The sequence below is a fragment of the Dendrobates tinctorius genome, unplaced genomic scaffold, assembly GCF_039654945.1.
Source record: "Dendrobates tinctorius isolate UK_male_01 unplaced genomic scaffold, ASM3965494v1 ptg000156l, whole genome shotgun sequence".
NCBI classification, from domain to species: Eukaryota; Metazoa; Chordata; class Amphibia; order Anura; family Dendrobatidae; genus Dendrobates; species Dendrobates tinctorius.
The window spans coordinates 15185031-15201842 of NW_027361823.1; the positions used below are offsets into that span (position 1 = coordinate 15185031).

At 44.6% G+C, this 16812-nt stretch overlaps 1 protein-coding gene across 2 annotated transcripts in view; it reads right to left on the reverse strand.

Annotated features, from left to right (window-relative positions):
* The window catches only part of PCDH15 (protocadherin related 15), a 2659104-nt gene that overhangs the window by 176551 nt on the left and 2465741 nt on the right, over positions 1-16812 (reverse strand). The window contains exon 30 of one of the 2 annotated variants that reach the window (XM_073548247.1): positions 1092-1268. In XM_073548247.1, the coding sequence (XP_073404348.1) occupies positions 1092-1268 (177 nt within the window). Of the gene's footprint in view, positions 1-1091; positions 1269-15354; positions 16193-16812 lie in introns of those variants that run through there. The other variant, XM_073548246.1, reaches the window with a different exon arrangement.

A 16812-nucleotide genomic window follows, 5' to 3' on the forward strand; every position in this document is an offset into this window, starting at 1 on the left:
GTTTCATGAAACCCGACTCGACCGGAAAAAAAGGCAAAGTCGCTCATCTCTACTAATTATCCAAATTAAGTGAATTAAATAAAAAAACACAATACTGTTTTTCTTTTACACAATCTCTTGTTTTTCTAGTGAACTGCTCACAAAACTACAATTTTTTTCTCCTATAAACAATCAGGCAGCGTGTGATCCCATTTCTCAGCTGTATGACCAAGTGGTCATCATTAGTGCTGCCAAATCACTAAAACGGAATATATTTTGTAATTACATTAGTCAAAATGATGCAATTCATGTGTGTTATTCTCAAAGGTCAACACGGAATTAGCGATGAGCAATTTTTGGCAACGAGTTTCTCCTACTAACTTTTGATTTTTAATTACAATATGCTTAATTTAGAGGCACGTCACTAAAGTTTTCTGTTCTTTTTTTTTTTTTTTTTTAAGTTATGTTAGTCAGTCAAATTAATTAGTATCAGTTGATGTTTCATTTTTCCAGACAATCAGATTCATGACTTGATAATAGTCACAGGAATAATGGCTGGTATTGGCAGATGTGCCCTTTTGTTCCAAGGGTTTCCTTGAAATAACCTAGAATGTTCTGTAACAAATGACTTGCTGTTCCCATCGCGGCAGGAGCCTCAGGTGAACTCTCACCTCCTCATGTCACATGACAAGTTGCATTTGCTTTCACTAAAAGACAAAGCCATGGCTCGATTCTTCATCAATAACATAATTAAAAACATATGTGACATGCACAAGTGTGAACAAGCCGGTCAGACAATGCTCACACCACCCAATGGCTTTGTTTCATCAATAACATAATGTGGAAAGATACTTTTCTCTCTGAGGGCAAAGTGACAAGAACTGTAAGTCTAGCAAAATATCATACACTGCTGTAAAGTCACAAAGGTACCGCTTCATCCATGTACTTTACTTTTTCCTGTTTGTTATCTGTTTTCTGACTGTGTTATTTTTGCTGTTATTTTTTATGTCTTACAGGAAAATATCTAAAATTCTACTTATTAAATGTTTAATTTTGGTACGAGTTGCAATTTTAGAATTTTAAATTGAAGTTGAACTTAATTGTATGCTTACTTAAAAAGTTCATTACGGGATATAGCTCGGTTTGTTTGGGGATCAACAGCGTAAATCATCAAGTCGCTCTGAGTGTAGTCCTCTTCTGAAAAACCATCTCCATATCTTCTGGCTCCAATCGATTCCACTACAACGGCTGCTCCTGGGATCTGATCCTGGACATAGCGTTCTAAAATACTGAGAGAAAATACAAACAAGACTAACTCAGTATATAAGACTTAGAAACCTTTTCTTAAAACTTACATACATCTTGCTTTGATAGATGGCAGGAACTGCAGGCTTTTTTTACAATATTTTAAGAAATGCAAAATATATACAGTGGGAAAAATATGTACGGTATTTGAAACAAAAATAAAAAGATCTAAAAATAAAAAAAAATAAAAAAAATCACATTGTATGATTTTTAAATAATTAAAATGCATTTTATTGCATGAAATAAGCATTTGATCACATATCAACCAGCAAGAATTCTGGCTCTCACACACCTGCTAGTTTTTCTTTAAGACGTCCTCCTACTCTACACTCATTACCTGTATTAATTGCACCTGTTTGAACTTCTTACTTGTATAAAATACACCTGTTCACACACTAAATCAATCACACTCCAACATCCCTACCATGGCTAAGACCAAAGAGCTGTCTAAGGATACCAGGGACAAAATTGTAGACCTGCACAAGGTTTGAATGGGCTACAGGACAATATGCAAGCATCTTGGTGACAAGGCAACAATTGTTGACACAATTATTAGACAAAAGAAGAAACACAAGATGACACTCAATCTTCCTCAGTTTGGGGCTCCATGTAAATTATCACCTCATGGGATAAGGATGATTCTGAGAAAGGTCAGCAACCAGCCCAGAACTACATGGGAGGACCTGGTCATTGACCTGAAGAGAGCTGGGACCACATATACCACAGTCTCAAACATTACAGTTAGTAAAACACTAAGTTGTCATGGAATAAAATCCTGCAGGGCAGGAAAGATTCCCTTGCTGCCGTCAGCACATGTCCAGTTGCGTCTGAAGTTTGCTAATGATCATCTGGATGATCCATAGGAGGTAGAGTTGAGCGACTTTTGGTTTTTTAGGGTCGCGTTTCGTTTCGTGAAACCCGACTTTTCCAAAAGTCGGGTCGAGCAAGATCGTCCGAATATAGGGAAAAGTCGGGGTCGTCCCGAAACACAAAACCCAATGTAAGTCAATGGGGAATAAAAGTCGGCAGTGAGAGGAGGACAGGAAACACACCAACAGTGCCCATTTGAATGCCAAAAGCATCAATTCTTCTTACTTAAGCTTGTCAACCTTAATAAACTTCATAATACAAGTTACGCACTGAAAAATGGGGGTTATTTGGCTACAGACTGTGGGGGGGGAGGGCTGGCTCCAGGTTTTCATGTGCCCTGGGCGAAAGAGCGCCCCTTTAACACATACCACAACTCATCATGCTCCGATACGGCAGAGAAATAGCGGTATAGTACAATGAAAAATACCTCACTTTTTACATCTCATGACGAGGCCCATCTATTTCTCCATACAGAATCATTAGTCCCATATAATGTTTGAAACAGTATATGATGAGCTCCACATAATGCTACAGTATATGTTGGTCCTCATGGATGAAGCTCTACTGTCTTATGGGCCCAAATAATGCTCCAAACATAATGGGCCCCATTTCTAATGATCTAGTGTATAATGGGCCCTGTAAATGCTGCTCCAGTGTCTGATGTCCACCTTTGGAATGTTCCAGTGTATGGTGGGCCCCATCTATCATTCTCAGATGGTGTTAGGCCCAGTATGGATTGCACGTGATTGCACAAAGGTTAGAAAGGGTACCGTATCCCCAGATAACATGTATGGATAGCGTACACATTCAAAATATATGTCTCAGGAGGCAGGCTCAGACGGTGTTAGGCCCAGTATGGATTGCACGTGATTGCACAAAGGTTAGAAAGGGTACCGTATCCCCGGATAACATGTATGGATAGCATACACATTCAAAATATATGTCTCAGGAGGCAGGCTCAGACGGTGTTAGGCCCAGTATGGATTGCACGTGTTTGCACAAAGGTTAGAAAGGGTACCGTATCCCCAGATAACATGTATGGATAGCGTACACATTCAAAATATATGTCTCAGGAGGCAGGCTCAGACGGTGTTAGGCCCAGTATGGATTGCACGTGATTGCACAAAGGTTAGAAAGGGTACCGTATCCCCGGATAACATGTATGGATAGCGTACACATTCAAAATATATGTCTCAGGAGGCAGGCTCAGACGGTGTTAGGCCCAGTATGGATTGCACGTGATTGCACAAAGGTTAGAAAGGGTACCGTATCCCCAGATAACATGTATGGATAGCGTACACATTCAAAATATATGTCTCAGGAGGCAAGCTCAGACGGTGTTAGGCCCAGTATGGATTGCACGTGATTGCACAAAGGTTAGAAAGGGTACCGTATCCCCAGATAACATGTATGGATAGCGTACACATTCAAAATATATGTCTCAGGAGGCAGGCTCAGACGGTGTTAGGCCCAGTATGGATTGCACGTGATTGCACAAAGGTTAGAAAGGGTACCGTATCCCCGGATAACATGTATGGATAGCGTACACATTCAAAATATATGTCTCAGGAGGCAGGCTCAGACGGTGTTAGGCCCAGTATGGATTGCACGTGATTGCACAAAGGTTAGAAAGGGTACCGTATCCCCGGATAACATGTATGGATAGCGTACCCATTCAAAATATATGTCTCAGGAGGCAGGCTCAGACGGTGTTAGGCCCAGTATGGATTGCACGTGATTGCACAAAGGTTAGAAAGGGTACCGTATCCCCGGATAACATGTATGGATAGCGTACACATTCAAAATATATGTCTCAGGAGGCAGGCTCAGACGGTGTTAGGCCCAGTATGGATTGCACGTGATTGCACAAAGGTTAGAAAGGGTACCGTATCCCCGGATAACATGTATGGATAGCATACACATTCAAAATATATGTCTCAGGAGGCAGGCTCAGACGGTGTTAGGCCCAGTATGGATTGCACGTGATTGCACAAAGGTTAGAAAGGGTACCGTATCCCCAGATAACATGTATGGATAGCGTACACATTCAAAATATATGTCTCAGGAGGCAGGCTCAGATGGTGTTAGGCCCAGTATGGATTGCACGTGATTGCACAAAGGTTAGAAAGGGTACCGTATCCCCAGATAACATGTATGGATAGCGTACCCATTCAAAATATATGTCTCAGGAGGCAGGCTCAGACGGTGTCAGGCACAGTATGGATTTGACGGCCCAGATTACACAGCGGAGGAGCAGGGAGAGGTAAAGATTGCAAATGCTGGGGCCCTGCCCAAGCAAGGGGGGCCCACTCGTGGGCGTCAGTACTGGCACTGGGCCCCTCATAGTACAGCGGTGTGTCTGACGGCGGGTGTGCACCACCACCGTCAGAGACACTTGATTGCACTATGAGGGACCCTGTGCCAGTGCCCGCGCCCAAGAGTCGGCCTACCCACCTGTCCAGGGCAACGGCACTCGCACGGTGTCGTGCGCTAGGTGGTGACCCCGGCCATGGGGGGGAGGCAGCACAGTTAGGGAGTTTTAGAAAGTGGCATATGTTGATGTTGGACATTCAGCTGATGCAAAAGGCGAAATAGGTGAAGTACCAGGAAGAGGTGGACCAAAGCAAGCCATTTTTCTGTCACCCTATGTGTCATCAGGGGAAGGTGGGACAAAATCCTTGGAAACCCATGCGTGGTTCATTTTAATGAAGGTTAGATCATCCACATTTTGGGTTGACAGATGGGTCCTTTTTTCTGTCAGGATTGATCCAGCTGCACTGAAGACTCTTTCCGATAGCACACTTGCAGCTGGGCAAGCGAGCTCCTGTAAGGCATATTGGGCCAATTCAGGCCAGGTGTCCAGTTTAGCGGCCCAATAGTCAAAGGGGAATGACCTGTGTGGGAGAACATCGATATGGGAGGAAAAGTAGTTTGTAACCATAGTTGACAACTGCTGTCTCCTGTCACTTTCCATCGATGCAGTATTACCAGTTGTGTGAGCGGTATTTGAAAAATCAGTCCACAACATTGTCATGAAACCCCTGTCTCCAACGCCACTTCTGCTGTGTGCACCACGAACACCTCTGCCAAGCTGCCCCCGGCCCGTACGGCTCGTGTGAGAACCATCACCGCTGCTGTGTGCTGGGAATGCCTCAAGCAACCGATTTACCAGAGTTGCTTGTTTATTAGCCAATATTAGGTCAAGGTTCTTCTGTGGCATGATGTTTTGTAATTTGCCTTTATAGCGTGGATCCAGGATGTTGGCCAACCAGTAGTCGTCATCGTTCATCATTTTGGCAATGCGGGGGTCCCTTTTTAGGATCCGCAAGGCATAATCTGACATGTGGGCCAATGTTCCCGGTGTCAATGATGCACTGCGAGTGCTGGGTGGAGGAGCACTTTCTGGCAAATCCACATCCCTCCAGTCACGCACAAACCCTGTACCAGACCTTGCCAAGCCAACATTTTCACTTGCCCCACGAGATGCATCCTCCTCCCCTAAGTAATCATCCCCATCATCATCCTCCTCCTCCTCTTCTTCCTCCACCTCATCCAGGAGAGGTCCCTGAGCAGACAATGGCTGAATGTCATCAAGGATTCCCTCCTCCTCTTCCTCCTCATCAACATTGGCTGCAGACGCCTGCTCCTTAAGGTGCGTCAAAGTTTGCATGAGCAGACGCATAAGTGGGATGCTCATGCTTAGGATGGCGTCGTCTGCGCTTACCAGCCGTGTGCATTCCTCAAAACACTGAAGGACTTTACAAAGGTCTTTCAGCTTCGACCACTGCACACCTGTCAACTCCATGTCTGCTCTCAAAGTGCCTGGCCGTGTATCCTCCCACAAATGCATTATGGCCTGCCTCTGCTCGCACAGCCGCTCCACCATGTGCAGGGTGGAGTTCCACCTTGTTGCAATGTCGATAATGAGGCGGTGGTTGGGAAGGTGGAGCAATCGCTGCAGCTTCTGCATACGAACGGAGTGTACAGGCGACCGGCGGATGTGCGCGCACAGTCTTCGCACCTTCTGGAGCAGGGCTGTTAACTCTGGATAATTTTTGAGGAAGCACTGCACCACCAGGTTCAAGGTGTGAGCCAAGCAAGGTATGTGGCTGAGTTTTGAAAGGGCTATGGCTGCCACAAAATTACGGCCGTTATCACTAACTACCTTGCCTGCCTCAAGATGTACACTGCCCCGCCATGACTCAGTTTGTCGCTTCAAGTACTCGGCCAGCACCTCGGCGGTGTGTCTGTCGCCCAAACACATCATCTGCAACACAGCCTGCTGACGCTTTCCACTAGCTGCTCGATAGGGGGACACATCGTGTGCAACAGTGGCAGCTGCAGATGGAGTGCTCGTACGACTGCGCTCTGTGGACGAGCTTTCGCTTCTGGAGGAGGAGGAGGAAGAGGAGGGTCGAACGCCTACAGCCAACTGTTTCCTATACCGTGGGCTAGGCAGCACTGTCCCACCACCACTGTCTCCTGTGGACCCTGCATCCACCACATTAACCCAGTGCGCAGTGATGGACACGTAACGGCCCTGGCCATGCCGACTGGACCATGCATCAGTTGTGAGGTGCACCTTTCCGCTCACTGACTGCTTGAGTGCATGGACAATGTGGTCTTTCACATGATGGTGGAGGGCTGGGATGGCTTTGCGAGAGAAGAAGTGGCGACTGGGTAGGTCATAGCGTGGTACTGCATAGGCCATGAGTTCGCGGAAAGCTGTGCTTTCCACCAACCGAAAGGGCATCATCTCAAACGAGATTAGTTTGGCAATGTGGGCGTTCAAACCCAGTGTACGCGGATGAGAGACTGAGTACTTTCTTGACCTACTCATAGTGTCTGGGAGGGTGAGCTGGACTTGAGAGCTGCATATGGTGGAAGTAGCGGTGGACAGGGCGGACTGAGAGAGGGTTGATGATGGTGATGGAGTTGGTGTTCTTTCTGATGGCCTAGAATCAGTCTTTCGTTGATATAACAGTGGGATTCCCTGACTGCTGTGGTCTTGCAACGACACCTCAACATTTGCTGCTGTGCTAACCGGTGGGCTTACAGTGGGGGAAACAATGTAGCGTTGCTGACTACCTTCGTTGTGATCAGTTGCACATGTGGCACTTGAGGTTTGGTGTTGTGTCCACGCTTGCAAGTGCATGCTGGTTAAATGTCTAAGCATGCAACTGGTATTCAAATTTTTCAGATTGTTCCCTCGGCTAAAGGTCTTTGCGCACTTCTTACAGATAACCTTGGCCTGATCATGAGGATTTTGTTCAAAAAAGTGCCATACTGCACTCTTCCTACTTTGGCAGACATTTTGCGGCCTAGCACGCTGTGATCTTTTGACCTTCTGGACAAGCTGTCCAGCAACTCTTTTGATGTTTGGAACCTGTCTTTGGAGTGCTCCGGGCCTGCCAGATAACAGCTGTTGCGATGTCGATGTCTGCTGTGGATGCTCCTCATCTGTGCTATTGGAAGCAGCACCCTCTTCCCCCAAGGGATGCCAATCTGGGTCAACAACTGGGTCATCCATCACCTCCTCTTCTATGTCATGTGCACCTTCCTCTGTGTCACCGTGTATGGTGGTATAGTGTGCGGGAAGGGGCACCTGAGTCTCATCAGAGTCAGAATCTGGCTATGTACACTGCGAGGACAATGTAGTGCTCTGAGTGAATGTACCAGCAGAATCATCCATCAGCGGCTGTGCATCAGTGCACTCCATGTCAGATTCATCTTGGCCTGGATAATTCACCATTTCACTTGATAATCCAGGCATGGTATGTGAAAACAGCTCCATGGAGTAATCAGTAGTATGGCCTGCGTCATCCTTCAATCTTGGTTGGGGTGAAGGACACAAGGAAAGGTGTGGTTCATGAACATGAGCCTCCAATGACGACTCAGTGCTTTTACTTTTTACAACTGAAGAAGAGGAGGCGACAGAGCTGGAGGCTGAGTCAGCAATGTAAGACAAAACTTTTTCCTGATGCTCTGGCTTTAAAAGCGGTTTGCCAACTCCTAGAAAACTAAGCGTTCGAGGCCTTATGTAGCCAGACGATGACGCAGGGTCAGCACCTCCTGCATTCGGTCCTATTTTGCTCTTGCCACTACCATCAGATCCACCACCAACACCATCATTACCAGCTGCCAACCCCCGCCCAATTCCACGGCCTCTTCCACCAGCCTTCCTCATTTTTGGTAGAAATGTAGACAAAATCCAACAAACTATATAGTAATGTAAAACAAGGTACAAGGTGTCTATAGGACAGGGGAGATTTTGAATTTCTGCAGACACTTGTGGACACTGGACACTTTTGGATTGTGTGAGGCCCACTGATATCTGAGCGCTATGTGACAGGCTCGATGGCACAGCTGTGACCAAAGTGACAAGAGGATAAGGGAGATTTTGAATCTCTGCACACACTTTTGGACACTGGACACTTTTGGATTGTGTGAGGCCCAATGAATATCTGAGCGCTATGTGACAGGCTCGATGGCACAGCTGTGACAAAAGTGACTAGAGGATAAGGGAGATTTTGAATCTCTGCACACACTTTTGGACACTGGACACTTTTGGATTGTGTGAGGCCCACTGATATCTGAGCGCTATGTGACAGGCTCGATGGCACAGCTGTGACCAAAGTGACTAGAGGATAATGGAGATTTTGAATCTCTGCACACACTTTTGGACACTGGACACTTTTGGATTGTGTGAGGCCCAATGAATATCTGAGCGCTATGTGACAGGCTCGATGGCACAGCTGTGACAAAAGTGACTAGAGGATAAGGGAGATTTTGAATCTCTGCACACACTTTTGGACACTGGACACTTTTGGATTGTGTGAAGCCCAATGAATATCTGAGCGCTATGTGACAGGCTCGATGGCACAGCTGTGACCAAAGTGACTAGAGGATAAGGGAGATTTTGAATCTCTGCACACACTTTTGGACACTGGACACTTTTGGATTGTGTGAGGCCCAATGAATATCTGAGCGCTATGTGACAGGCTCGATGGCACAGCTGTGACCAAAGTGACTAGAGGATAAGGGAGATTTTGAATCTCTGCACACACTTTTGGACACTGGACACTTTTGGATTGTGTGAGGCCCAATGAATATCTGAGCGCTATGTGACAGGCTCGATGGCACAGCTGTGACAAAAGTGACTAGAGGATAAGGGAGATTTTGAATCTCTGCACACACTTTTGGACACTGGACACTTTTGGATTGTGTGAGGCCCACTGATATCTGAGCGCTATGTGACAGGCTCGATGGCACAGCTGTGACCAAAGTGACTAGAGGATAAGGGAGATTTTGAATCTCTGCACACACTTTTGGACACTGGACACTTTTGGATTGTGTGAGGCCCAATGAATATCTGAGCGCTATGTGACAGGCTCGATGGCACAGCTGTGACAAAAGTGACTAGAGGATAAGGGAGATTTTGAATCTCTGCACACACTTTTGGACACTGGACACTTTTGGATTGTGTGAGGCCCACTGATATCTGAGCGCTATGTGACAGGCTCGATGGCACAGCTGTGACCAAAGTGACTAGAGGATAAGGGAGATTTTGAATCTCTGCACACACTTTTGGACACTGGACACTTTTGGATTGTGTGAGGCCCAATGAATATCTGAGCGCTATGTGACAGGCTCGATGGCACAGCTGTGACAAAAGTGACTAGAGGATAAGGGAGATTTTGAATCTCTGCACACACTTTTGGACACTGGACACTTTTGGATTGTGTGGGGCCCACTGATATCTGAGCGCTATGTGACAGGCTCGATGGCACAGCTGTGACCAAAGTGACTAGAGGATAAGGGAGATTTTGAATCTCTGCACACACTGTTGGACACTGGACACTTTTGGATTGTGTGAGGCCCAATGAATATCTGAGCGCTATGTGACAGGCTCGATGGCACAGCTGTGACCAAAGTGACTAGAGGATAAGGGAGATTTTGAATCTCTGCACACACTTTTGGACACTGGACACTTTTGGATTGTGTGAGGCCCAATGAATATCTGAGCGCTATGTGACAGGCTCGATGGCACAGCTGTGACAAAAGTGACTAGAGGATAAGGGAGATTGGATTGCTTTTAAAAAAGCAGTTTGCGGAGCAGTGGGTAAACAGCAATGCAGGAATGTCAGGAAGCCTTAGAAGGCAGCCCAACAACCAACACCACTGATACACCACTATATAGCCTCCCCTTGCACTGCACACACAGTGACTGGTGTGTTGTGCAGGCCAAATTGCTAGCAGCAGAAGCAGTTTTTTTGTCTTCTCAGCAGGACAAAAAAAAAAATTGGGATTGCTTTTAAAAAAGCAGTTTGCGGAGCAGTGGGTAAACAGCAATGCAGGAATGTCAGGAAGCCTTAGAAGGCAGCCCAACAACCAACACCACTGATACACCACTATATAGCCTCCCCTTGCACTGCACACACAGTGACTGGTGTGTTGTGCAGGCCAAATCGCTAGCAGCAGAAGCAGTTTTTTTGTCTTCTTCCCTGCCTAACGCTCTCCCTACAGAATCAGCAGCAACCTCTCCCTATACTAAGATCGGCAGAAGTAAGATGGCGGTCGGCGTGCACGCCCTTTTATACCCCCTGTGATGCCCACCAAAGCAAGCCAATCACTTGCATGCCCTTCTGAAAGATGGTGGTGACCCGTGCCTATGTCATCACGTTGCCCACAGTGTCCGTGGATCCTGATTGGCTGAAAAAGAGCGCAAAACAAACTTTTGAAACGCGACTTTGGCGCGTAAGTCGCCGACCTCGTGGCCGACCTCATCCTAGGGTCGGGTTTCGTTTCATGAAACCCGACTTTGCCAAAAGTCGACGACTTTTGAATTTTTTCGACTCGTTTCGCTCAACTCTAATAGGAGTTAAGGGAGAAGGTCATATGGCCAGATGAGACCAAACCTGAACTTTTTGGTATAACTTCACTCGCCATGTTTGGAGGAAGAAGAAAGTTGAGTACAACAAATCATACAATGTGATTTTCTGGATTCTTTTTTAGATTATGTCTCTCACAGTTGAAGTGTATTCATGATAAAAAAAATTACAGACCTCTCCATTATTTTTAGGTAAGAAACTTGTAAAATCAGCAGTGTATCAAACACTTATTTTTTCCACTGTATATTTGTGCTATTAGAAGGCTAAATCTCGTTTACATCTAGGATTTTGTTAACACTGTGCATATATGAAAGGAGCAGCTTCCATACATTGAATGAAGACTATAACGGGTGCCTAAAGCTGCATTAACACTAAAAGAAATTGTAAAACTGCTTACAGTATAAACAAACTGTTGATCATTGTTTCAACATGCAAAATGCTCACTCATCAGGTGATATAATCTTTTTCTTAAGGGGGTTTTACACATAGCGATATCGCTAGCAATATCGCTAAAGCATCACCGATTTGGTGACGCAGCAGCGATATCGCTAGCAATATCGCTATGTGTGATACTTACAGTACCTCCGACCGGCTCCCCCGCTGTCCATCGCTGATCGCGCAAGATCGCACAGCTCCATTTCTCGTCGTTCGCTTCCTGCTGTGACTACGAGCGACATGTGGAGGCGGGCGGGAGGACATCAGGATCGCCGCGTCTGAAAGGTAAGTATCGTCCGCTATATCGCTGCTGCATCACTGTGAGATCTTCCTGTGTGGAAGCTCACTAGCGACCATTTAGCGATGCACCAGCGATCCTGACCGGGTCGCATCGCTGGTCGTATCGCTGGTGCATCGCTAAATGTAAAGGGGCATTTAGCCTTACAAGATCATCGTTCTTGCCAGCACATTAAACTATGTAAACAGGATTTGCAATGCAGATAACCATGGCATCCTATGTGCACTGAGTGATCTGTTGCTTTTGCACCCAATTTTTCATTTTCAAAAGAGGAACAGGAGAAAGTGGACTGTAAAATCTGTTGTGCAATTTCTCCTGAATATACAGATACTTCATATGTGGTAGAAAACTACTGTTTGGGCACTTGGCATGGCTCAGAAGGGAAGGATCATCAATTGACAATTGGAGCACAATTTTGGCTACAACAAATTGCGGATGCCATGTCACATTTGAAGAGCCTCTTACATGCCAAAACAGCAGAATAATAATAATAAATTGTATTTCTATAGCGCCGACATTTTCCACAGCACTTTACATTTCAGAGGGGATTTGTACAGACAATAGACATTACAGCATAACAATAATCACATAGATTATAACAAATACCAAGAGGAATGAGGGCCCTGCTCGCAAGCTTACAGTCTATGAGGAAAGAGGTAGACACGAAAGGTGGGTGGTAACAGTTGCCCTGATTGTATGGACCAGCCATAATGTTAAGTGTGTAACAGTACAGGCACAGAGGGCTAATGGATGCATAAAGCATGTGGGAACATGATGCGGGGAACCTGGTTATGGTAAAACTTTTGGCTGTGCCACACAGGGATAGATTAGGTTAATGTGTTGAGGCGATAGGACAGTCTGAATAAATGCGTTTTCAGGGCACGCTTAAAATTATGGAGATTGGGGACTAATCGTATTGACCTGGGAAGTGCATTCCAAAGAATTGGCACAGCATGTGTAAAGTCTTGGAGACAGGAGTGGGAGGTTCTGATTATTGAGGATGCTAACCTCAGGTCATCAGCAGAGTGAAGGGTGTGGGTAGGGTGGTATACTGAAACAAGGGAGGAGATGTAGGGTGGTGCTGAGCCATGGAGGGCTTTGTGGGTGAGGGTAATAAGTTTATACTGAATTCTGGAGTGGATGGGTAGCCAGTGTAATGACTGGCACAAGGTAGAGGCATCGGTGTAACGATTGGTGAGGAATATGATCTTGGCTGCAGCATTCAAGACAGATTGGAGAGGGGAGGGTTTGGTAAGAGGGACACCGATTAGAAGAGAGTTACAATAGTCGAGACGAGAATGAATAAGAGAAACAGTAAGAGTTTTTGCAGAGTCAAAAGTAAGAAAAGGTCGAATTCTAGAGATGTTTTAGAGGTGCAGATGACAAGAGCAAGCCAGTGATTGAATGTGGGGGGCGAAGGAAAGCTCAGAGTCAAGTATGACCCCAAGACAGCGGGCATGTTGCTGGGGAGTAATAGTGGAACCACACACAGAAATGGCAATGTCGGGTATAGGTACATTTGTAGAGGGAGGAAACACAAGGAGCTCAGTCTTTGACAGGTTCAGTTTCAGATATAGTGAGGACATGATGTTGGACACAGCATTTAGACAATTGCCGGTGTTTTCTAGAAAGGCTGGCGTGATGTCAGGAAAAGAAGCGTATAATTGGGTGTCATCCGCATAGAGATGGTACTGGAAACCAAATCTACTGATTGTTTGACCAATAGGGGCAGTGAAAACAGAGAAGAGGAGGGGACCTAGAACCGATCCTTGAGGAACCCCAACAGTAAGGGGAAGGTGAGAGGAGGAGCCAGCAAAAGATACAGTAAAGGAGTGGTCAGAGAGATAGGAGAACAAGGAGAGAACGGTGTCCTTGAGGCCAATGGAACGGAGCATAGTGAGGAGGAGCTAATGATCCACAGTGTTGAATGCTGCAGAGAGATCCAAGAGAATTAGCATGGAGTAATGACCATTTGATTTAGCTGTTAGTAGATCATTAGAGACTTTAGTGAGGGCAGTTTCAGTAGAGTGTAAAGAGCGGAAACCGGATTGGAGAGGGTCAAGAAGAGAGTTATCAAAGAGATAGCGGGTAAGATGGGAGTGGACCAGGTGTTCCAGGAGTTTAGAGATGAAGGGAAGATTAGAGACAGGTCTATAGTTAGCGGCACAGTTTTGGTCAAGGGATGGTTTTTTAAGTAGTGGATGTATGATGGCATGCTTAAATGAGGAGGGAAAGATACCAGAAGAGAGAGAGAGGTTACATATTTTAGTTAGGTGAGGGGTGACAGCAGGTGAAAGGGACTGGAGGAGATGTGATGGAAATGGGTCACTGGTGCAAGTGGTTGGGCATGAAGATGCAAGGAGCCTGCTTACTTCTTCTTCTGTGACTGGTTTAAAATCAGAGAGTGAGCTAGATGCAGTGGGGGAGGGAGGACCGTGCATGGTATGAGGTGATTGGGAGATAATTTCCTGTAGAATCTGATCAATTTTTTCTTTGAAGTAATTGGCCAGATCGTCAGCTCGGAGCTCCGTGGTTGGGGCCTGTACTCTTGGGCAGAAACTCTCAAAAGTGATCCCACTTTGCAAAGTACACCTCTTGAAAAATTTATCTAGTGGTTTACTGAGTATTTTTAACTCTCAGGCGATTTACAGAATTATATAACATTAGGCTGAGTCAATGGAAAATTACCTTGTTTTTCCACTGAAATGTTACTTTGGAGCCAAGTATTTAATTTTCAAAAGGGAAAATAGGAAAAAATGGGCCACAAAATGTTACTCAATTTCTTCCAAACACGATGATACCTCATACAGTATGTGGTTGATAACTACTTTTGAGGCACAGTGTAAAGCTCAGAAAGGAAGGAGCGCCATATTGCAGTGCACATTTTGCTGGAATGGTTTGAAGGTGCCATGTCACATTGGCAGAGCGCCTGAAGTGACAGAACAGCAGAATCCCTGAAAAAGTGAACTCATTTTACAAATTGCACCTCTTAGTAAATTACATTTTTACCACAAAAATTATATTTTATCCACAGATTTTACATTTTCATATAAGAAAATGGATAAAAATGGCACCAAAATTTGTGACACAATTTCTGCTAAATGTGGGAATACCCCATATGTTTCTGTACAGTACTGCTTAACCACATGGCTTGAATGGAAGAAGCACTATTTGATTTTTGCAGAACAAATTATCGTAGAATAGTTTGTGGATTCCATATACAGAGACCCTAAGTGCCAAAAGAGAGGAATCTCCTTTTAAGTGACCCCATTTTGGAAATTACACCCCTCTGGGAATTTATCTACAGCAGAAGTGACAATTTTGACTCCATGGGTATTTGTCAGAAACACGCAGTAGTGAATGTTGCTGAGTGAAGATTGCAAATCTGCCATTGCAATGTCAGTACATTGTACAGCCAATACATTTTTAGTACCCACACATTGTGCGCAGCTTGTGCTTCTGAAGACATGGACCCCGTAAATTCAGCTCTCAGTGTAGAGCGCAACATAAATGTGACCAGAGCCTTATTTTGATCTTTATGAGGCAGAATGAACAAATCAACAGCAGGTGAAGAACTGAGTTTATTTCTATTCTACACTGTTCTTTGTGTGGCAAAAGTGATTAGACTACTTTATTCTTCAGGTTTGTGCGATACCAGAATTATATCAGGCTTTTATGTTTGGATGCTATCACGCACTAAAAAGATGCTTTTTTTTGCAAAACAAAGTTTTTGCAATTTTTCTTTAACTTTAATTTTTCTATAATACTGCTGACCTAGTCATGTGAGGGCTTTTTATTTGTGGTTGATGTTTTTATTGGTACCATTTTCGGTCACGTAACCTTTTTTGATTGCTTTCTATTCCAATTTATGGGTGGCAAAATGAACAACAAGCAGCAATTCAGGATTTTTTTTCTTGCTTTTTTATACAATTCACCTTATTCCAAAATTTATAAGATCACTTTATTCTTTAGATCAGTACTATTATGGCGATACAACAATTATGTCTTGTTTTCATGTTTTGATGCTTTTTCAAAATAAAAACTATTTATAGAAGAAAGAATTGTTTTTGCAGTGGTATGATTAAAAAGCATATGGCTGTCACTATTGACAGCAGCACAAGAGGGTTTAAACATTCGATATCAGCACTAGCACTGATTGTGAACAGTGCTCTAGGGTGTTAGCTCTCAACAGCACGAACAACTGGTTTTGATTGCTCCAGCACTTGGAGTGAGCCTGCATGATCGACATGCCATACTTGCATACATGTACGGCAGTTTACTGGAATGCATGTCCTGCAGCACCATATAAGTATGGCGGATGTCATGAAGAGGGTAAATAGATGCCACTTTAGCCCGTGGGTGATGGCTGCCAAACTCAGGCATTGGTCACATTGTTTCCTCTTATTTTGGTGACCTGGAAAGAAAAGAGGTAAAACACAATAATAACCCGAATGGCCGCTGATTGACTACAGCCTTTACTATTATGTCACAGTGTAAGAGCAGTGTTTCATCCACTACTATTGAAGACTGCAGCAGTTATATAACATTTTATAAGGTGAATAGAGGGGGACTCAGTGCTGAGATGGTTGGAATGACACATGTCCATGACCCTAGAGTTGTTAATGAGGGTTGTCCACTAGTGGACTATTTGATTAGCTCTATAATTTCAAGAGCACATGGTTAAGAGGGAACAGTACTGTAGTCATAAACATCCATCACCCAAGTGCTATAATGGGATACACTCAACATACGTCATTAAAAACTATTGAAAAAGCTCATGACAAATAGATACCTCAACATTCAAAATGCAAACCAAGAATTAAAAGTGATGGAATTATGGAAATCATAAGATCAATAATGATATTTAAATGATGAAAAAATGGAAGCAAAATTTTCAAAATATCTCGTTATTCATTATCACGTTTAAGCATCACACACAGAAATGCATGCATTTGCAAACCTTGACTGCTATCAATGAAGATACTATTGGCTGTTCTGTCATGCTGAATGCACTTAGGTACACAAATCATCCAA